The sequence below is a fragment of the Equus przewalskii genome, chromosome 16 (assembly GCF_037783145.1).
Source record: "Equus przewalskii isolate Varuska chromosome 16, EquPr2, whole genome shotgun sequence".
Lineage (NCBI taxonomy): Eukaryota > Metazoa > Chordata > Mammalia > Perissodactyla > Equidae > Equus > Equus przewalskii.
This window is the reverse complement of record NC_091846.1, coordinates 21,374,829-21,399,578: the sequence shown is the minus strand read 5'-3', so window position 1 is coordinate 21,399,578 and position 24,750 is coordinate 21,374,829. Positions and strand designations below refer to the sequence as shown.

The 24,750-nt window shown below is 36.5% G+C and overlaps 1 protein-coding gene across 4 annotated transcripts in view; it reads right to left on the bottom strand.

Annotated features, from left to right (window-relative positions):
* The window catches only part of KPNA3 (karyopherin subunit alpha 3), a 93,783-nt gene that overhangs the window by 42,064 nt on the left and 26,969 nt on the right, over positions 1 to 24,750 (bottom strand). For all 4 annotated transcript variants that reach the window (XM_070578159.1, XM_070578158.1, XM_070578160.1 and 1 more), the window contains exon 2: positions 1,370 to 1,414. In XM_070578159.1, coding sequence (XP_070434260.1) covers positions 1,370 to 1,414 — 45 coding nt within the window. The remainder of the gene's footprint in view (positions 1 to 1,369; positions 1,415 to 24,750) is intronic.

Below are 24,750 nucleotides of genomic sequence, written 5' to 3'. Positions count from 1 at the left end.
AACCAGACAAGGATGCCCACTTTCCCCACTCTTAATTAACATAGTACTGGAAGACCTAGCCAGAGCAATCAGGCAAGAAAAAGATATAAAAGGGATCCAAATTGGAAAGGAAGAAGTGAAACTCTAACCAGCTGCAGATGATATAATTTTACATATAGAAATCCCTAAAGAATCCACCAAAAAACTTTTAGAAATAATAAATGAATACGGTAAAGATGTAGCACACAAAATCAACATACAAAAATCAGCTGTGTTACTATACACCTACAATGAAGTAGCAGAAAGAGAAGTTAAGAATATAATCCCAGGGCTGGCCCAGTGGCATAGCAGTTAAGTTCACACGTTCCGCTTCTCAGTGGCCTGGGGTTCGCAGGTTTGGATTCAGGGTACAGACCTAGCACCACTAGTCAAGCTACACTGTGGCAGCATCCCACATAAAGTAGAGGAAGAAGGGCATATATGTTAGCTCAGTGACAATCTTCCTCAAGCAAAAAGAGGAAGATTGGCAAGAGATGTTAGCTCAGGGCCAATCTTCCTCACACAAAAAAGAAAGAAAATGTTTAAAAAAAAAATCCATGATACAAAGTGAGTAATAAATAGATACTTACTAAGTAAATAAATGCACAGGTCTATTTAATTCTACTGACTCACTGAGAGAGTGTGTATTCTCAGAATCAAGACATTCCTTCTCTCTAAAACCAGAAAGTTTCAAGACGGTAATTTAATATGGGAGTTTTAGGAGTGAATTAGATCAAGAAAAGGATCTAATCTAAGATAAACATAAAGATTCAGAAATAAGCTTCAAATCTATTTTTAGAAATGTACATGTATATAGAGAAAATTATGTGTATTTTCTTGATTGACAATTAAAACATTTGCTTAAAATAAAATGTGCTTGCATGAAAATACAATCTAATGAAGGTAATTCTAAAGTCCTCCAAAAACAACGGAAAAAAATACAATAAATTTTAACAGTGGTTGCATTCAATGTGTAAAATATAAGGTTTTTCTACTTCTATTTATTTTTCTAAAGTATCTTTAACAAGTATGTATAACTTTTACATGAGGAAGGTGGACGAATCCTGTCTAGCACACAGCCCAAAAAAAGAGGACGTTAAAAAAAAAAACAGGAGTATCTAATTTCATCAGATGTTGTGAGAATCTCAGTGATGGTGGTACTTTACTCGGTACCAGTACCTCAATAACAGTATAAGTATATACCATTATAAACTATGTAATGACATACTTTTATGCTGTGTCGTCTTATGGATGATCACTGATTTGCCACAGTATTTTCATCATTCAAGTTACGTAGAATGTTAACTTCAGAAAAACCTAATTATTTTCATTAAATGGAAATCACCCTTACCTTTCGCAGTTCAACTGTCACTTCATTTCTGTGTCTTCGCATTGTCTAAAAAGAAAAATAAAGATTTCTTAAGTATCTAAATATTAATACTGATAGTATATAAATTAAGGTCTTAGGTACTTAAGAGTTAAAACTTTTTTAGAATTTATTCTTAAGGATTGATCAGTTTTAGAATTTAAATGTTGAATTACAGGAGGTTAAAAAGTCAAAACCCAGTCTACTTTACTAGATATCTGTTGGATAGTTTTGTGGGGGGTGGGAGATGGGGGTGGCTGTTGAGGATCCCGTCCCCATTCCCAACTGCACCCAAGTCTCTTTTGGGAATTATATACTCTCCATTGTGAACAGTCGTGATGGAACTGCCTGTTGAAGAATCTCACCCTCTCCTAGCTCAGGGACGGCATGAAACTCAAACTGGGCCAACGGAACTCTCTCCCCCATAACTCTGAGCCTTGAGCAAAGTGGAAAGAAAAAAAAGCAGCACATTAATTTCCAAAGGAAGTATGTGGACAAAGCAGTGAATTATTTACTTCCAGTTCTCTGGTGTCCCGACTCATTCTATGAACTATCACATACTCTTCCAATAAATTACGATTTTGCTTAAGTCAGCCAGTGCTGGTTTTTGATGCTTGCAACCAATGAATTCTATCTCAAATGACTCACGTTTAAAAAAGTAAATAATAATGTCATGACCTTAAAACCACATGAAGATGAAAATAAGTTTGGGATGGATGTTTTGTATCAAAAGATAAAGATATGTCCTTTTAAGTTTACTAAGAGGCTCTATCAGACATGTCTTATCAAGAATTACTGAAATGATCAGATATCCCTTCTTGATGTACTGATTTGATGAATTATTTTATTACATATATAAGCACGGTAAAATTCTTACATTTTTGGAATAAAGGTTACATATCATGGTATATTATTTTAATATATTGATATTCAGTATGCTCCTATTTTATTTGATAATTCTTTTGTTATGGTATCTCTGTCAAGTTTTCTTAAGCTGCAATGATAAATTAACCCTTTTTTAGCAAAAAAAGAATCCCAGGGAACACAAATTATAAAGTTTGCTAAATATATTGAAATATTAATCTAGATATAAACTTATGCTTAAATATAGACATATATTAAATGTAAACAAAACTGTCAAACAAAATTCAAATTAGTAGCAAAATTCATTTAATGTGATAGAATGATGCATTGATAAAAATAACACACACACAGTTCAATAGTAGAAAGACAGAGCCCTGAATCTATCTCCCTATTTCACAGGTTTCTGTGTTTTGACTTCAATACTATTAATACAAAGAGTGCTTTATGTGTAAATTCATCATACAAAATCTAATAAATGTTGATCAATCTTCAAATACCAATTTAATGAAGTGTTATCTGCTCACTCTGCAGCTGTCTTTATTCAATTAAAGTTAGAACTGAACCACGGTTAAAACTTGCCCATATGAACATCTAATGCAATTGTTACTGGAACTGAGAAAAAATGTTTTCATTGCAACAACTACTATTAATTGTTTATGAATTGTTTTTTTTTTTTTTTTAAAGATTTTATTTTTTCCTTTTTCTCCCCAAAGCCCCCCGGTACATAGTTGTGTATTCTTCGTTGTGGGTTCTTCTAGTTGTGGCATGCGGGACGCTGCCTCAGCGTGGTCTGATGAGCAGTGCCATGTCCGCGCCCAGGATTCGAACTAACGAAACACTGGGCCGCTTGCAGCGGAGCGCGCGAACTTAACCACTCTGCCACGGGGCCAGCCCCTGTTTATGAATTGTTTTAAGATGGTACATAACAGAAAAAGATCCAGGCAGCATATCCCCTCCAAAATACGATCAAGTTACTGCTCTACTTTAACTCACAGTAAATACTTTAATATAGATAGGGGTGGTGAGTTAACTTCTGAAGTACCCTAAGATAGGAATCCACACTTCAGGGGGGTTTAGCTAGCATCTGAAGCATCCAAATCAGGATTTAACTTCCAATTAGTAAGTGCTTCAAATATCAACATCTGAATTTAGACACTAGTTTGTTAATGTAAGAGATGTTGGAAATAATTTTTTATTGCTGAAATGGAATTGTTCAAGATACATGGATTGACTAGGAATATTGTTCAGGTGCCTTGATCGTCACCTGTTTGAGGTTTGAATCTGGCAAGCCCTGCAGTCCGTCTTCAGAGAAGTTGTGGCCTCCCTTTGATCCTGTGTCCCACCCCTTCTTGGAGGGTTGTGTCACCTAATCCCAGTCAGGTCTTTGTGGTATCTCCTAGGGTTGAAGTTTTATTGCAGGGTGGTAGTTTAGAGCCTAAAAGAGCTAAACTCATAGAACAAGCTGCATGACTTTCTGTGACTGCTTACCAACACATTTGTATTAGCAGCAGAATGTTTGCTTAAGTAGCAGAATTCTAAGGCCTGTTTTATTATTTTATAAAAATATAATTCGCTGGTAGTAAATTTTCTAAGGAAAAAACACCTATTATCCTCGCCTATCTCTAACTTAAAGGCCTGCTATTCATCCAAAAGAAGATGTGAGTGTAAATGGCCAAGTGTCTTGGGTCAGCCAGGAGCAGGTACTGACTACTACATATGACACAAGTACCTCTGAGCTCGTCATGTCATGACCTATTCTGCTCAGTTTGAATTACACAAAAAGGCTCCCTCTGCGACCTCTCCCCCTTACATTCTTCGCCAGGGATTTTATCTACTCTCATATCTTCTATTACTGTTCGATGACCACTCCCAAGTATCTATCTTTAGTTCAGCCTTCTTGCCTGAGCCCCAAATCTGTAAGTACAAGTATCCACTCACTCAACAAAAATTTACTGAATTCATCTAAAATGCACCAGGCATTGCACCTGCAACCAGGAGGCAGGTATAGCATTTACACCCTAGTACAGTGGTCAGCAAACTGCTGTCTATGGGCCAAATCTGGTAGGCTGTTTTTACAGGGCCCAAAGGAAATGGTTCTTACATTTTTAAGGGTTACGTTATAAATGATATTAAGTATCTACATAATATCCTTATTTTTGTCTCCTGGCCCCCAAAGCCTAAAATATTTACTACCTGTCCTTTTAATAAAACATATGCCAACAGTTGGTCTAGTAGGAAAGACAGTAAAAATAAGCAGTAATACAAATATGTTAAATCTTAAGATAGGAAAGTAAACAACAAAGTTCCATATTGGAAGGAGACACGACAGAGGGTCAGGAAACGGCTCCCTGAAGGATTAAAATATGTATGCATGTTTAGGGGTAAATGATAGATTGAGGAAAGGCCTCAAACTCAGCATGCTTACAAATATCATACCTGCTCCCTCTCCTCCCCTACCTCCCCCTCAAAAAAACACCACCTACTCTTCCACAAATATTCCCAGTATTAGGAAACAGTAAAACCATCCAAGAGTTTCAAAAATCCCAAACCTGGGAGATCATCCACGTCTACTTACTCTCTCATTCCCTGACACACCAAAGTCACCAAAATAGGATTGAAACCTTCTAGCTCCACTGCCACTATCCTAGACTAAGCCACCATCATTTCACCTGGACACTATAACAGCCTCCTAACTAGTCTCCTTCAATGCAGTGAATCATTTTTCCACAAGGCAGCCAGAGTGTTCGTTTTTATTTTTAATAACAACTTAGAAGGGGAAGCGGAAAGGGATGGAACCGGCTTAGTCTAAGAAAATAAGAGGCTATCAGAAAACAGACTATCTCACCTATGAGAAGTATTACACAAACCACAAGATAACCACTAAACAAATAATTAGAACAGAGACACAAATTACAAATAAGGAGAAAACTAAGAAAATCCATATAGAAAACTACCTAACTGAATTGGTAGTCTGAAATACATGGGACGAGAAACAAAGGAAATGTAGGAGAACCAGAAAACGAGTGATGCAATGGCAGCCTTAGGCCCCCACATTTCAATAATCACTCTAAAAGTAAATGGATTGAATTCTCCAATTAAAAGACACAGAGTGGCAGGATGGATTAAAAAACAAGACCCAAGAATATGCTGCCTCCAGGAAACACACCTCAGTTCCAAAGACAAACACAGACCCAGAGTGAAGGGATGGAAGATGATACTCCAAGCTAATAGCAAACATAAAAAAGCAAGTGTCGCCATACTTCTATCAGACAAAGTAGACTTCAAGGCAAAACAGGTAAAGAGAGAAAAAGAGGGACAGTTTATAATGATAAAAGGGACACTCCAACAATAAGACATAACACTTAGAAATATATATGCACTCAACACAGGAGCACCAAAGTATGTAAAGCAACTATTAACAAAACTACAAGGAGATTTCAACAACAATACAATAACAGTAGGGGACCTCAACACTCCACTACTACCAATGGATAGATCATCCAGACAGAAAGTCAACAAGGAAATTGTAGAATTAAATGAAAAACTAGATCAGATGGACTTAATGGCTATATACAGAACACTCCATCCAAAAACAACAGACTACACATTCTTCTCAAGAGTGCACGGAACATTCTCAAGGATAGACCATATATTGGGAAACAAAGCAAACCTCAATAAATTTAAGAGGATTGAAATAATATCAAGCATCTTTTCTGACTATAATGCTACAAAACTAGAAATCAGTTACAAGAACAAAGCTGTGAAAGGGGCAAAGATGTGGAAATTAAACAACATCCTACTGAACAACCAATGGATCAGTGAAGAAATCAAAAGAGAAATCAAGTATTATCTGGAGACAAATGAAAATGAAAACACACCATACCAGCTCATTTGGGATGCAAGAAAAGTGGTCCTAAGAGGGAAATTCATGGCAATCCAGGCTCACCTCAATAAACAAGAAAAATCTCAAATAAGCAATATCAAACTATACCTAACAGAATTAGAAAAAGAAGAACAAACAAAGCCTAAAGTCAGTAAGAGGCAAATAATAAAAATTAGAGTAGAAATACATGAAATCAAAACAAAAAAGACAGTAGAAAAGATCAAGGAAACAAAGAGCTGGTTCTTCAAGAAAATAAACAAAATTGACAAACCCTCAGCCAGGCTTACTAAGAGAAAAAGAGAGAAGACTAAAATAAAATCAGAAATGAAAGAGGAGAAATTACAACAGATACCACAGAAATACAAAAGATTGTAAGAGAATACTATGAAAAACTATATGCCAACAAAGTGGATAACCTGAAGAGATGAATGAATTCTTAAGACTCTTACAACCTCCCAAAACTGAATCAAGATGAAACAGAGAATCTGAGTAGACTAATCACAACTAAAGACATTGAAACAGTAATCAAAAACCTCCTCAAAAATAAAAGTCCAGGACCAGGGGGCTTCTCTGGAGAATTCTACCAAACATTCAAAGAAGATGTAATACTTTTCCTTCTCAAACTATTCCAGAAAACTGACGAAGATGGAACACTTCCTAACACATTCTATGAGGCCAACATCACTCTGATCCCAAAACCAGACAAGGACAACACAAAGAAGGAAAACTACAGGTCAATATCACTGATGAACATAGATGCAAAAATCCTCAACAAAACATTGGCAAATCGAATACAGCAATACATTAAAAAGATCACAGACCATGATCAAGTGGGATTTACAGCAGGGACACAGGGATGGTTCAACATCCACAAGTCAATGTGATACACCACATTAACAAAATGAGGAACAAAAACCAAATGATCATCTCAGCAGACGCAGAGAAAGCATTCGACAAGATCCAACATCCATTTATGATAAAAACTTTCAATAAAATGTGTATAGAAGAAAAGTACCTCAACATAACAAAGACCATATATGACAAACCCACAGCCAACATCATATTCCATGGGCAAAAAGTAAAAGCCATCCCTCTGAGAACAGGAACAAGACGAGGGTGCCCACTTTCACCACTCTTATTTAGCATAGTACTGGAGGTTTTGGCCAGAGCAATTAGGCAAGAAAAAGAAATAAAAGGAATCCAAACAGGCAATAAAGAAGTGAAACTCTCGCTGTTTGCAGGCGACACAATCTTATATATAGAAAACCCTAAAAAATCCATCAGAAAGCTACTAGAAGTAATCAGTAATTACAGCAAAGTTACAAGATACAAAATCAACTTACATAAGTCAGCAGCATTTCTATACTCTAATAATCAACTAACAGAAAGAGAACTCAAGAACACAATCCCATTCACAATCACAACAAAAAGAATAAAATATCTTGGAATAAATTTAACCAAGGAAGTGAAAGACCTATACACTGAAAACTACAAGTTTCCTGAAAGAAACTGATGATGACATAAAGAGATGGAAAGACATTCCACACACACGGATTGGAAGAATAAACATAGGTAAAATGTCCATACTACCTAAAGCAATCTACAGATTCAATACAATCCCAATCAGAATCCCAATGGCATTCTTCACAGAAATAGAACAAAGAATCCTAAAATACATATAGGGTAACAAAAGACCCCTAATTGCTAAAGCAATCCTGAGAAAAAAGAACAAAGCTGGAGACATCGCAATCCCTGACTTCAACATATACTACACAAAGCTATCGTAAACAAAACAGCATGGTACTGGTACAAAAACAGGCACACAGATCAATGGAACAGAACTGAAAGCCCAGAATTAAACCACACATCTAGGGACAGCTAATCTTCACCAAAGGAGCTGAGAACATACAACGGAGAAAGGAAAGTCTCTTCAACAAATAGTGCTGGGAAAACTGGACGGCCACATGTAAAAGAATAAAAACAGACCAGTCTTTTATGCCATTCACAAAAATAAACTCAAAATGGATCAAAGACTTAAAGATAAGACCTGAAGCCATAAGACTTCTAGAAGAAAATATAGGCAGTACACTCTTTGACATCAGTCTTAAAAGGATCTTTTCAGTCATCATGTCTTCTCAGACAAGGGAAACAATAGAAAGAATAGACAAATGGGACTTCTTCAGACTAAAGAGCTTCTACAAGGCAAGGGAAAACAGGATTGAAACAAAAACACAACCTACCAACCGGGAAAAAATATTTGCAAATCATATATCTGACAAAGGGTTAATCTCCATAATATATAAAGAACTCACACAATTCAACAACAAAATAATCAAATAACCTGATCAAAAAACGGGCAGGGGATATGAACAGACATTTCTCCAAAGAAGATATACGGATGGCCAACAGGCACATGAAAAGATGCTCATCATCACTGATCATCAGGAAAATGCAAATCAAAACTACACTAAGATTTCACCTTACACCCATTAGAATGGCTAAAATAACCAAGACAAAAAATAACAAATGTTGGAGAGGTTGTGGAGAAAAAGAAACCCTCATACATTGCTGGTGGGAATGCAAACTGGTGCAGCCACTACGGAAAACAATATGGAGATTTCTCAAAAAATTAAAAACAGAAATACCATATGATCCAGTTATCCCACTACTGGGTATCTATCCAAAGAACCTGAAATCCGCAATTCAAAGAGACTCATGCACCCCTATGTTCACTGCAGCATTATTCGCAATAGCCAAGACTTGGAAGCAACCTAAGTGGCTATCGACTGATGACTGGATAAAGAAGATATGGTAATACATATACAATGGAATACTACTCAGCCATAAAAAAGGATAAAACCATCCCATTCATAACAACATGGATGGACCTTGAGAGTATTACGTTAAGTGAATTAAGCCAGATAGAGAAAGACAAACTCTGTATGATTCCACTCATATGTGGAAGACAAACCAACACATGAACAAAGAGAACAGATTAGTGGCTACCAGGGGAAAGGGGGGTGGGGGGTGGGCACAAAGGGTGAAGTGGTGTACTTATAACATGACTGACAAATAATAATGTACAACTGAAATTTCCCAAGGTTGTAAACTACGATAACCTAAATTTAAAAAAAAAATTTTTTTGCTGAGGAAGATTCGCCCTGAGCTAACATCTGTGCCAATCTTTCTCTGTTTTTCAGTACGTGGGCTGCCAGCACAGCACGGCCAGTAACAGAGTGGTGTAGGTCCACACCAGAGAACCAAACCGGAGCCGCCCAAGTGAAGTGGGCTGAACTTAACCACTAGGCCACAGGGCCAGCCCTAGAGCATTCTTTTTTAAATGCAAGCCTTTGTTGTCATTCTCTTGGATAAAACCTCTCAATGAATTTTTTCATCTCCTAGAATCTCCCACCCCACAAGAAAAAAAGAGGTCCCCAGGAGAGCCAAACCAAAACCCTATGGACAAAATCCATGGACCTTGAGGGTATTATGTTAAGCAAAATAAGCCAGAGAAAGATAAACACCCTGTGATTTCACTCATATGTGGAAAATAAACAAACGCACGGACAAGGAGAACAGATTAGTGGTTACCAGAGGGGAAGGAGGTTGCGGGGTGGGCATAAGGGGTAAAGGGGCATATATATACAGTGACTGACAAATAATAACACACAATTGAAATTTCACAATGTTATATACTACTATGACCTCAATAAAATAAAAGCAAAAAAATAAAAACCAATGGACAAAACCTACAAGACTGGGTGACAAGGTTTCCCCATAAATTCTCAGACAAGCAGGATCTGGTTAAATCATCAACTACAGGACTCGCATGATATCAGCATGTATGCAGAAAGAAAGAGACGGGCAGACTAGGGCAACTGAAGGACATGAGGAGAGGAGAAGCCAAAAGCATGAATCACCAGAGTTTAGAAAAGCAATCTGAGAACAGTTGCACATGGAAGGGATCTGTTGCACATGTCAACACTGTAAGATACGATGAGGCTAAACTCAAAGACAGGGGCTGAAGTCCCCCTTCCTGGACAAAACCCTACACTGAAAAGAAACTTCTGGGAAAAGAATCCCAAGTGAGCAAGGCAGGCACAATTGGGGCAGAAGAAAGAGAGGGTCCACATAAAAGTGGGTTAGTGAAACAGAGCCAGATCTCAGAAAATAGGACGCCATAATTTTTTTATTACTTTGTAAAAAACAACAGAAGAAGGGAGTCTAGAGTGGTAAAGCTGGAAAAGCTATCCTGACTCACACCTTGCTCCAAAAAGTTCAGGAAAACCTATTATAAAATGAACAGAAAAGGAACGGGGTCAATCCCTTGCCATAACAAATGAAGAAGGAACAGAATATTGATGTTAAAAGCCTGCCAAAAAGTCATACCTACAAAACAGACAATGACAGAAAATGTGAAGAACATTATAAATCTGAATTAGGAAAACTTCAGAAATGAGGTGCTAGAAATCATGAAAGAATTTGAAATAAAAGAAAAAATTATTTCAGAAAGGAAACCTAACCAAGAATAATCTAAGATCCAATATACCATAGACAGTGTTTAAGAGATAGAGAATGTGCAAAGAAATAAATTTTTAATCAGAAAGAAATGAAGGTGAAAATTATTAGAATGAAAGCAACAATAAAGAAGATAAGTAAAGATCTAAATACACAGAATGAGTCCTCAAAGAAGAAAACCAAAGCATTGAAATAGAGCAAATACTAAAAATCTATAATTCAAGAAAAAAAAATTCCTGAAACCAGAAGACTTGAAATGAAATACTGAAAGAGTACACCTAGTACCTGGGAAATCAACCCAGAACAACCAATACCAAGATATATTAGTAAAAGTAATGGATTTCAAAAAAGAAAAACATCTTTGGACATGAGGCAAAAAAACCCTAGTGATTTATAAGGTAGATCTAGTAAGTGAGTTCAACAAAGCCACAGGATACAAGATAAAAATACAAAGATCAATTTGTATGTCTAGATACTAGCAATGAAAACATGGGCACTGAAATCAAAACAATATCATTTGTACTCTCAAAAAAATACTTAGGTATGAACCTAAAAATACATGTACAGGACATTTATGTTGAAAATTACATACAGTGATGAAGGAATTCAAAGATCTAAAAAAATGGAGAAACATACTGTGTTCATGGATTGGTAGACTCAACTTGGTAAAGATATCAATTCTCCCCACAATGATATACAGTTTAATACAATTCCTCTCAAAATCCCAGCAATATTTTTTGTAGATACAGAAAACATTATTCTTAAATCTATACAAAAAGGCAAAGTAGTTAGAATAGCTAAAATAACTTTGAAAAAGAATAATAAAGTGGGAGGAATCAGTCTAGTCCAATTTCAAGATTTATTACACAGCTAGAGTAATAAAGACTGTGCGATACTGGTGGAAGGATACATACATTGATCAATGGAACAAAGTAGAGAACCCAAACAGACCTACACAAACATGCTCAATTGATTTTTGACAAAGGTGTGAAAGCAATTCAATGGAGGAAAGACAAACTTTTCAACAAATAGTGCTGGAACCAGTACATACTGACAGACAAATGTATGAACCTCAACTTAAGTCTCATTTTTTGTTAGTGCCATGGAGTTGATTGCAACTCCTAGAGCAGGGTGGAACCCTGCCCAGTCTTTTTGGCACCATCCTCTCACCTTCCAGCGCTGTATCTGACAATACTCTCCTGCTATTCATAGGGTTTTCGTAGACAATATTTTTCGGTAGTGCATGGCCAGGCCCTTTTTCCTAGTCTGTCTTAGTCTGGAAGCTTTGCTGAAACCGACCACGCTGGGTGACCCTGCTGATGTTTGAAATACCAGTGGCATAGCCTTCAGCATTGCAGCAACACGCAGCCCCCACAGTATGACAACTGACAGACGGGTGGTGTGGTTCCCTGACCAGGAAATGAACTCAGGTGGAGGCAGTGAGAGCGCTGAATCTTAACCACTAGACCACCAGGGCTGGCCTTAAGTCTCAAACCTTACACAAAAATCAGCACAAAATGGATCATGCTCAGGTGTAAAACCATAAAACTTTTAGGAAAAAAAAAAGAAAAAAATCTATGGGATCTGGAGCAAGGCAAAGAGTTCTTAGACTTGACCCTAAAAGCATAATCCATAAAAGGAATGATTGGTAAACTGGACCTAATCAAAATTTAAAAATTTTGTTCTGAGAAAATCTCATGTGAAGAGAATGAAAAGACAAGCTAGAGGGTGAAAACAACATATTTGCCAACCACCCACCCAAGAAAGGTCTAGTATGTAGGATATATAGAGAACTCTGAAAGCTCAATATTAGAATAAACAATCAATTGAATTAGAAAACTGGCAAAAGAAATGAACAGACATTTCATCAAAGACAATATGCAGATGACAAATAAGCACATGAAAAGATGTTCAATGTTATTAGCCATTATGGAAACGCAAATTAAAATCACAATGAGATATTACTACACATCTATCAGAACAACTAAAGTAAGTAATTGTGACAACACCAAATGCTGGCAAGGATGTGGAGAAACTTACACATTGTTGATGGGAATGTAAAATTGCATAGCCATCCGGAAACCAGTTTCTTAAAAAACTAAACATGCAAATACCATAGGATTCAGCAACTGTGCTTCTGGACATTTATCCCAGGGAAGTGAAAACTTACGTTCACAAGAAACTTGTACAGAAACATTTATAGCCGCTTTATTCATAGTAGCCAAACTTGGAAACAACCAGGTGTCCTTCACAGATTAAACTGTAGTAGATCCAACCTACGAAATACTATTCAACAACAAAAAGGAATGAACTACTGATATAAGCAAAAACATGAATGAATCTCCAGGGAATTATGTTGAGAGAAAAAAGCCAATCCCAAAAGGTTACATACCATATGATTCCATTTATATAATGTTCTTGAAATAACAAAATTATAGAAATAGAGAAGAAATTAGTGGTTATCAGGGGTTGAGGAGAGAGAGGTATGGGAGGAAGTCAGCCTGGAGCTACAAAATGGCAACATGAGAGATCCTTGTATTGACAGAAATGCCTTATATCTTGACCGTATAAATATCAATATTTTACTATAGTGTTGCAAGATGTTACCATTGGAGGAAACGGGGTAAAGGGTACCTAGGATCTCTGTATTATGTTTTACAATTGCATGTGCATCTAATACTTTCTCAAAAAGAAAGGTCAATTTTTAAAAACTTTTTTTAAAGGGATATACTTCACATCAGATGCTGAGGAGGTCACAACCAAATTCAGTAATGCACATAACAGGAAAGCACCAGATAATAACTAAAAAGAGAGGACTAAATAAAGCTAGCTACCATAACAAAAATATAAACCTTCCAAAATGCCAAAAATATGCTAAAAAAGAATAAATGAAATAGCTCACATAGAACTATTTTACATATAAACATAGAGGAAAAGGGGAGAAATAGATTAGAGAGCTCAAGGACACTAGCCTACATTTGACTTTAGAACCATCCGAAAATGAATTACATATGTGTATGACAAAGTTAAACTTTGAAAGCAAACCCTAAGAATAAAGAAATAATTAAAAAATTAATTAATGAACTTAAGTGTGTATCCAGTTGGTGGCATAATCACACTATCCAACGTGACTTTTCAACACAGTTTTTTGACTGTATATCCCCAGCAAACCCTAAAGGTGAGAGAAGTACAAAGAAAACTCCGAATTGTTTGCAGTAATCCTATTACTGGCTGTAGTGTTGAAACTGTTATTCTGAGATGGTTGTGTGTGTATCTGGAAGAAAGGAAATAAGTAATAACGTGATATTCTAATTCTACCATTCCTGTTGTCAGAGAAAACCAGGATTTTCAGCCTGGGACAAAGGAGATAAAAGATGTATGATAGAAGAGGTTTAGTAAAAACATGTAGTCCTGAATTTGAGTTGAAAATTTCAATATATGCATAATACATCTTTTAAAAAGAATTTCTAGATCTGTCCACTTAAAATTCCTAGATCTGTCAAAAATACTCAGGAGCCAAGTTGAAGAGGCTCCAATTGGTCAAGGATGATACAATTACAGTATCAAAAGGGTAATAACTACAATGAACTGAAATAAATATGATTCAATCCATGAATTTAGAACATGAAAAAAACAAACCTAATTGGTCGTCAGTGGAAGGTGCTAATGAACCATTTCACTGTACTGAAAACTGATAAACGGAAAGAATCAAGCACTCATTTTGCCTTCACCTAGACAAATTTTATCATGGGGCTAACCTAACCAATTAATAAATAAAGAGAAGCTTCTTTTTTTGTTTCCTTCTTCTTCTCCCCAAAGCCCCCAGTACACAGTTGTATATTCTAGTTGTGGTGTCTCTGCTTGTGCCACGTGGGACGCCGCCTCAGCATGGCCTAACAAGTGGTGCCATGTCCACGCCCAGGATCTGAACCAGCGAAACCCTGGGCCGCGGCAGGCAAGCACGGAGCACGAGAACTTAACCACTCAGCCACGGGGCTGGCCCCTAAAGAGAAGTTTCTTTTCAAAATACTATCACAGCTAATAAAGAAGGAATGACAGAATTAGAATATCACCACTTTACAACTTCTAGTAAACAAGAGACGGTCCTCAATGGCTGTTAACATTACAGAATTACAGAAAGAGACAAGACACTATGTGCCTCCTAATGGAAGAGAAAACCATCACATATGATCCACTCTTGCCCCTTCTGCCTAAAATAATTTGAATCTGATACAGCCTCCAGATTCAACTATGTATTTACAGGAAATACAGAGGAACAGATAAACATGTTAAATGAGACCATAAAAGGCAAAATCCAGACTATGAGAGACTCTATGAACCCAGTATCTTTAATAAATAAAATACATGAAAAAAATAAGATGGTAAGATTAAAAGATTATAGATTTTAAAAGAGACCTCAAACTCATATCAATCACAATAACGGTACAGACCTTTATTTGGGTAGTGATGCAAAAAAACTTTAAAAATATGTAACATTTAAGACAACTGGAAATTTGAACAATGAATGGACATCCGACAGTTTTGAAGGAGTATTGTTAGGGTTGTATGCGTGTGTGTAATGTGATAATGGTATTGCGGGTTTTTTGAGTCCTTATATTTTAAATAACATACATCCTCTTAATAACAAAAACACTGCATGTCACTTCCAGAAGACCTCGTACTTTGAGAGGTCATCTGTTTCATTTAAACCGGATCCTAGCTATAAGAGAAAAAATACTTTTCTAATGCATTGTTGAACTCATGTAAGTGATAAGGGGGTGGAGGACCCAGTAAGATTAAACCTGAGGGGGAAGATGTAACAGGTAAATAAGTGAAAAGGAAGTATGAGGGTAATAATCTATTTCACACCGGGAACAGAAGTTAAATCCTGGACCCTGACGCAGGGTTGGAAAACTAAACCTTAAGACTTTTCATTTAGCCAGAACCCTCAAGATGGCCGAAATGGACTGTTTCTCAGCAGATGCAAATCTTCTCTGCAGAAAAGCACTTCCATTAGGCTCTCAGGATTAAGTAAAAGTCACCAAATATACAAGAAAATAAACCACTACAAATAGAGTCATAACCATAGAGTCAATGGCAACTACGAAGAATACAGGCCCACTCTCCTTGGAATTAGAGTACCAGAATTAAGTTATAAAATAACTAAAGCAAATATTTAAGAAATAGAAAAGTGGAATTAAAAATATCAGCAAGTCAGAAGAAATTATCAGAAACGACCAGCGGATCTGAAAAAACAAACAGAACTTCAAGATGAAAAATAATATAGTACTATAACCAAAATTAAGAACAGGTGAGTTTTATATCAGATTGGACGTGGTTTAGGAGAGATTCAGTGAATTGTAAGGCAGGTCAGAAGAAACAACCAATTATGAAATACAAGAAGTATAAAGACTATAAATACAGAAGAAAGGATAAGAAACATAGAGGATACCGTAAGAAGTTACAACACAGTGTTTATTTGGGTTCTAGAAAGGTAATAGGTAATAGAGGCATTGAGCAGAACCAACATTTGAAGAGATAATGGCTGAGAATTTTCCAAAACTGATGAAAAACACTGAACGACAGATTCAAGAAACCCAACAAACTCCAAGTGGAAAAATAAAAAGAAATTACAGTCAAACTGCAGAGCCATCAAAGGGGGGAAAAATCCTAAAAACAGCCACAGAAAAACAGATTATCTTTAAAAAGTAACAGACTGAAAACCGACTTTAAAAAATCCTCTATTGATTTTATTTGCTATAGTTGGGCCTCATAAACGGCTATATTTTATAGGTCTATAATTTCATAAATTACACAGTTTTAATTTTTATTTTTTAAGCACATCCCCATATTTTTCCTTCCCAAAGCTTTTCAGTCACAAAAACAATTTCAGAATCACTTTGATAAGATACACTCAATGGTTTTGGTTTTGACTGCATTTATATAACTGACGGTTTACTAAAATTTTGCCTTTTTAAAAACACAGGCCCTAAAGAACATATTGTTGACATACAATTTCAGGTAGTCCTAGAGGCATCAGCAGTCTGTGTCAACCCCAAGTTAAGAATCACAATAATAAAAATAAAAAATTTCAGAAAAGAACAGGAGAGAACTTTTTGGGGTGATGGAAGTGTTCTAAAACTGGACTGAGGTAATGGTTGCACAACCGTAAAAATTTACTAAAGATCAAACTTTACACTAACAATGAGTGAATTGTATAGAATATAAAACACACTTCAATAAATCTGTTTTAAAAAATTCTCTGTTCAAGACAGGACACGACAAATGTTGGAGAGGGTGTGGAGAGAAGGGAACCCTTGTTCACTGCTGGTGGCAGTGCAAACTGGTGCAGCCACTATGGAAAGCAGTATGGAGTATCCTCAGAAAATTAAGGATAGATCTACCATATGATCCAGCTATTCCACTGCTGGGTATTTATCCAAAGAACTTGAAAACACAAAGGCATAAAGATACTTGCACCCCTATGTTCACTGCGGCATTAGACACAATAGCCAAGACATGGAAGCATCCTAGGTGCCCATCAAGGGACGAATGGATAAAGAAGATGTGGTATTTACACACAATGGACTACTACTCAGCCATAAGAAATGATGAAATCCGGCCATTTGCGACAACATGGATGGACCTTGAGGGTATTATGCTGAGTGAAATAAGTCAGAGGGAGAAAGCCAAATACCATACGATCTCACTCATAAGTAGAAGATAAAAAAGACAAAAAAAAAAAACCACATAGCATTGGAGATTGGACTGGTGGTTACCTTTGGGGAAGGGGGGGGAGGGCAAAAGGGGTGATTAGGTTCACATTTGAGGGGATGGACTTAGTGTTCGGGTGGTGAACATGATGTAATGTATACAGAATTCGAAATATGATGTACATCCGAAAAAAATAAAAATTAAAAAAAAATTCTCTGCAATATAGATATTTATATACTTGTTCCTCGGGCTACTAACTCTAAGTATACTAACTGAAGCAAATGTATACACTTTATTTGGAGAGAAGGAGGTAGGAGACTGTACAAAGATACAAAATTGGCCTCTCAAGTGATGATACAGCTAGAAAACCTGTATCTCTGAGACAAAAAAAACCTAACAGGTATTGTGCTGATACTCTTAAGAGTGCCACCAACTGAGTATCCATGTTTCAAAATATTCATGACAAAGGTGACTTCTGAAGGGCAATGGAAGCCACAAGGCAGTGAAATGCTATCTTCAATGTGTCGAAAGAACATTAACTTAGAACTCAGAATTCTAATACAGAAGGAATGATAGAATTCAAATATCACTACTTTACTAAAGTTAATAAATTAATGGATCTAGGCAACAATCATCACTGGTTGCTAGTAACACAAAAAGAGATAACCTGACATTATGTACCACCTAATAGAAATATATAATATCCAAGAAAGTGAAAAGCCAATCCACGGAATGGGAGAAAAGATTTGAAAATCATGTATCTGATAAGGGACTTGTATACAGAATGTATATAATCCAATAATAAATTATAATTCAATAATAAGACACAATTTTTAACAGGACACAGGATCTGACTAGACTTCTCCAAAGAAGATGAACAAATGGTCAATAAGCACATGAGAAAGGCAAATCAAAACTACAATGAGACACCCACTAGGGCAGGTAAAATAAAGACAGTTATATACTGGTGAAGATGTGGCGAAACTGAACTCTCATACACTGCTGGTGGCATTGTAAAATGGTGCAGCCACTTTGGAAAACAGTCTGGCAGTTCCTCAAAAGGTTAAACATTGAGTTACCATATCCAGCAATTCTTCTCGTAGGTATACACCCAAGAGATAGAGACATATGTCGGCACAAAACCTTGTACATGAATGTTCACAGCAATGCTATCCACAATTACCCAAAAAAATGGAAACAACCTAAAAGTCCATCAACTGAAGAAGAGATAAAAACAATGCGGTATATCTACACAATGGAACATCATTTAGCAACAAAAAGGAATGAAGTACTGACAAATACTAATAACATGCAAGAACCTTGAAAATATCATGCTAAGTGAAAAAAGCCAGTCACAAGAGACCACATATTACACGATTCTATTTATATGAATGTCCTGAACAGGCAAATCTACAGAGATAAAAAGTAGATTATGTCTGGGGGAGGGGATGTATGGGGAAAATGAGGGAATGGGCAATGACTGCTAAATGGCATAACACTTCTTTTTGCAGTGATAAAAATATTCTAAAATTGACTGTGGTGATGGCTGCATAACTCTAAGAATATACTACAAACCACTGAACACGCTTTAAATGAGTGAACTGCATGGCATGTGAAAATGTATGCGAATTATATTTTAAAATGTTTTTCTTTTTAAAAAGTATGTAATATCACCTACAGATCAGTCTTGGCAAATAAACAAATAAGTCAATCATGTTAAGTCTCTGTATCTAACAACCAATTTACAGGAGATACAGAGAACAAAAGGACATACTAAACACCACGGGGTTGCAACAAGCAAAACCCAGGATAAACAACCCCATTTCTCTAACAACAACAGGCAACAAGGCACAAAAGGTGGGAGAGGGGGCTTGGGAAACGGAGTAGGAGCCCATAGACTAAGAGAGATTTAAGAGACATATGAACCAATCACAATAAATGGACCCTATTTGGATACTGATCCAAACTATAGTGTATTTTAATATAAAAAATAACTGGGGAAATCTGAACATGGACTGGATATTTAATAGTAAGTTACTATTATTAACTATGTTTAGCTATAATTTAAAAAATCAATAACTTGTAACAATATATAATAAAGTATATATAGATTAAAGTGGAAAATAAATTCGCCAATAGAAGAGAGCCCCCAAATAAACCCAAACATATATGGAAACTTGCTATGATAGAGATGGCACTACAGACCACTGGGGAAAAGACAGACAATTCAATAAATGGTGCTGGGCCAAATAATATCTATGTGGAGAAAAAAAATGAAACCAGATACCTACTATATCACCACACAAAAAATCAGTTCCAAATGATCTGAAAACTTATAAAAACAAGACTTTAAACTTTTAAAGAAAAATATCTTTATGATTCCTGAGTGGAGAAAGATTTCTTAAGCAGGACACAACAAATGCTAAAACCAAAAGAATAACCATTAAAATTTAGAATTTCTAATCTTTAAAAGATGTCACACAGAAAGTGAAAAGACAAGCTAAACTGGAAGGACACTTGAAGCATCAACAGTGAATACCCAGAATATATAATGTACTCATACATCAACAAGAAAAGACAATGGAAAAAAGGAGAAAGATAAGAAAAGACATTCCATAGATGACAAAACAAAAACAGCCAATATGAAAAGGTGGTCAACCTCATTAATCAGGAAAAGGCAAATTAAGACCACAATGAGATACCTTCCTGCACTTAAGATTGTCAAATGTTAATAAATATAACATCACCAAGATTAAAGTTCATAAAGATGCAGAGCAACTGGTGAAATGTCAATTACTACAACCATTTTGGAGAAGCGATTTGCCAAAATCTGGTAAAGTTGAAAAACACCCAAGGACACAGCAATTCTACTCCAAGGTATAAATCCTACAGAAACTCTTGCATATATGCACCATGAGACACATGTAAGTGGTTTCTGGCATCACCAGTTTGTTAACAGCAAAAAACAAACAAAATATTGAAAGTATAGAAAATAATAAACAGAAACCTTATTAGAATGAAGCTGGGAGGCCAAAAAGGGGAGCTCTCACACCCTCCGTCCCTAGCGGCATACAAAAGGAAGAAGACAGACTTCCTCTTCTTGACCAGCTGGCAAGAAGCTCAGCCACTAAGAGACTGTCACAACTCAGGTAGTGAAAATCCACTACACAAGGGACTCTCCATTCCTCCAATGGACCCTGTTTACAATAGCCCTCCCAACTTCCTCTTCCCCTCTATGAAGTTTTTTTCCTCCCTTTGCTGCTGCAGGACATTCAAGTAGCTTACCATGGTTGCAGACCCTAAACTGTAACTCTTTGCTGATCTTAAATAAATCCATTTCTGCTGGAGAAATAACTGGTTGTCTATTTGCTTAAGGTCAACAAAAACAACTCAAATGTTCATTAAAAGGAGAATAAATGAATTGTGAGATACAACAATTATCACTCAGTAATGAGGATGATTGAACTACAGCTACATGAATGAATCCAGAAATGTAACCTGATATTAACAAAGCAAGTAAAAAATAAAATTTCTATTTTTTCATATTATAAATATGAATATTTCATATTATTTTATAAAACAAGGAAGCAAAACCAAACACTATATATTACTTCAGGATACAAACATGTATGGTAAATCTAGAAAAGCAAAGTAATGATTTATACACATTTATGAGAGTGGATTACTTTTGGTAGGAGGCTAGAGATGGGATCAGAGAGAAAAACACAGGCAGCTTTTGTTCTAGTTCTTAAACTGAGTATTGGACTCACAGATATTCGTTTTATCATTGCTTCAAAATTTGTACCTATGTTACCTATGTTTGTATATCAAATATTATATAATTTTTTAAATGTTTAAAAGAAAGAAAATAACACTACTGACGCACCACCATGCATTTTGAGCTGTCAACAGCTGTGATCCACTGACATTTTGCCTCCCATCTCACTTGTGCCCAGGAGCATCAACAGACCAAACTGCAGCCATGCAAAGTATAAACTAACGCTAATAATTCCCCATCAGATTTCAATTCACAAAATGTGATCCAAAAACACTGACAATCTCAATACCACTCCAGTGTCTAATTCAAACTCTTATTCACCTTCTCATACTACACTTCACTCTGGGTTAGTAGTTCTCAAACTTTAGCCTGCATCAGAATAACATGGCTTAGTAAAACGCAGACTGCTGGGCTCCACTCCCGGAGTTTCTCAAGCAGCAGGTCTGGGGTAAGGGACAAGAATTTGTTTCAAACAAGGTCCCAGGTGATATGGCTGTTAAGGCTGCTGGTCCAGGAACTACACTCTTTAAGAACCACTGCTCTAGGTTAACACTTAGATAAAATATCTAATAACACAACTATCATCAAATTAGAAAGCATCAAAAATCCCACTGAACAATTTTCCTCTAAGGTATTTATAAACAATATAAATTATTCAACACAGATTGAATATATAATATATAGGACACATTACATTAGTGCACTATCCGATAATGGCACAACATAGTGGTTAGAAACATCTGCTCTGGAATCAGCAGTCTAGGTTTAAATCCTGGCTCTCCCACATGCAAAGTCTATATTTTGGGAATGCTACTGGCCTTTCTATCTCAGCTTCTTTATCTACAAAATGATGATAACAACAATGCCTCAGAGGGTTACTGAGACAAATCAGTCAAACTCACATTAAGTATTTATAACAGGCGCAGTGCCTGGCACAGAAAGCCCTCAATAAACATTAGCTATCTTTATCATCATTGTTAATGATGTTCCCATATTCCACATACGTCAGGATCAATGTCTCATCTGTCTCCATACCACTTCAAGACCAATGCTTCTACCTAGCTCTGGAAAAGGCTTTTACCATCTATCTGTATCACCTTGTGCCCATTCTCATTTCTGTCACTATCTCCCTTATAATCACTGAAGACTGGCAGACGGCTTAGTTTTCCTCTCCAAACCAGTCCTGACAACATCTCTAGTGTCTTCAACAATCCTTCAAACAACCTAAGTCAAGAGGCTGCCTAGGCCCAGACTGAGGCTCTTCATTCTCTCTAAGTTTCAGTTTCACCATGACTCAAGATTCCACAGCAATGGTTTCATCAAGAACCAGCCACAGCTCTACCAGTCCAATTAGGACAAATTTTGGATGTTTTACATTTCATTCAAAAACTTTAAAATGTTCAACATTTTCATATGAAATGGGTAGACTTCCCCTTAAACACTATGTACAGTGTTCTCCAATTTGAGGCATCTCTGACCCTAGCAGCAAAATTCTCCCTAGATCCAATTAAGGCATTAGACAATTTCCCACTAATTAGCCATTCGACAAAGTGACCCAGATCCACAAAGATTACTTGCACACAGATTACTTTAGTCCCTTAACTCCTTGATTTTCTCGCAATTCATCAACCCCTTCCTGTTTCTGCTTCCTTCTTACATAGTCCTCATGCTTCAACACTTTGGCCCCCTATACTCCTATCTTGCAGCCCCAGCAAAAAGCAACCCTTGGGTCACTTCAATTTTCACTCTAAAAGCTGGGCTGCTAAGCATAGTAAGAGAAAAAAATGACTCAACCTGTTATGGGTACTACCGATTCTAGGTCTCTAATCTCAATTGCTTGCTGTTTGAAAATCTTTCTAGGCTTCCTTCGATTTTGTACAAAAAGCTACCGCTCTGAAGTCCCCTTCTCCATATGTTCCTTCCTCTCAGCAAAAAACCAGGCCTCCTATTTATTAAGCAAAGAGAAACCATTAGCTAGTTCCCTCAAATTCCTATCATGCACATCCGAGTCTCCTCCCCAGTCCCATTCCCAATATAACCTGCATCCTCAAACCTCCTTGTCTCCTTTCATCCTACCACAATGACAGGCAAAAGGCGGCTGTCTTTGCTCCCACCTCCTCGGGGTCTCACTTTATCAATTATCCCCTCTCCCATTTTTAAACCTCTATTTCCCATGGTCACGAGTAAGCTCAAGTCTCTTTCATCTTATTTAAAAAAAAAAAAAAAACCCTTCCTCAACCCACATTTTCTTCTGACTACTGTCCTCCTTAGCCAAAGTTCTTGAAAGAGTGGTCTACACTGTCTTCACTTCCATTCATTTAGCCCACTCCCATAAAATTCCATTGACACTGCTCTTGCCAAGATCATCAGCAACCTTCTGTTCATGGGACACAATCCTTAAGAGACATCTCTGCAGGAGAACACTGTTAACCATTCATTCTTACCTCCTTGATTTCCACAATACCATCCCCTTTGGCCTTCTTCCTTTATCTATCCATAATGTGCTTCCCTACGTTCTGCCTACAGCCCTGTAGATCTATTCATCTACTCACTCTACCAACTCTTTCTAGGATACCATATATATTCCCATGGCTTCAATTACCAACTACATATTAATAACTCTGGATCATCTGTTTGTTTACTGATGAATTCTGAAACACGGAATGACGTGTAGCTTTTCAATAAGGTTATAAACAGAATATATGCATTAGAAAACATCTAGTTAATATTTAAATACAGGGAAATACTTGTATCTGGTGTTTAAAATAGTACAGTATATTGTTTTGTCTATCTGCATATAGTCTAGGTTACAATTAGTTAATATATCACAGTGGAACACTCTTTTTTGTTGTTGTTATAACAGCTCTGAAATACAATTCATACACCATACAATTCGCCCACTTAAAGTTTACAACTCAATGGTTTTTAGTACATTCACAGAGTTGTACAACCATCTCCAAAATCAATTTTAGAGTATTTTCATCACTACAAAAAAATCCTTGTATATCCTTTAGCAGTCACTCCTCATTCTACCCATCCTCCAACCCCAGTCCTACACAACCATTACTTGACTTTTTGTCTCTATAGATTTGCATCTTTTGGACAATCAAATATATGGAATCATACAGTAAGTTTTTTGCGACTGGTTTCTCCCACTGAGCATAATATTTTCAGAGTTCATCCATACTGTTAACTTTTATCTTACTTCATCCCTTTTCGTTGCTGAATAATACTCCCTTGTGAGGATATACCACATTTTATTTATCCATTCATCAGTTGATAGACATTTGCATTATTTCTACTTTTTTACTATTATGAATAATGCTGCTATGAATAACTTCTTGTGGGGGAAATATGCTTTTATTTCTTTTGAGTACTTAACTAGGAACGAAATTACTGTGTCATATGGTAACTCAGTGTTTAACCTTTTGAGGCTGCCAAATTGTTTTCCAAAGTGGCTACACCACTTTATAATCCCACCAACAATGATAATCTCAATTTTTCCACATTCTCACTAACACTTATTATCTGTTTTTATTATTTTAGCCAGCCTAGTGGGTTTCATCAAGTGGCAACTCATTGTGACCAATGATGTTTAGTATCTTTCCA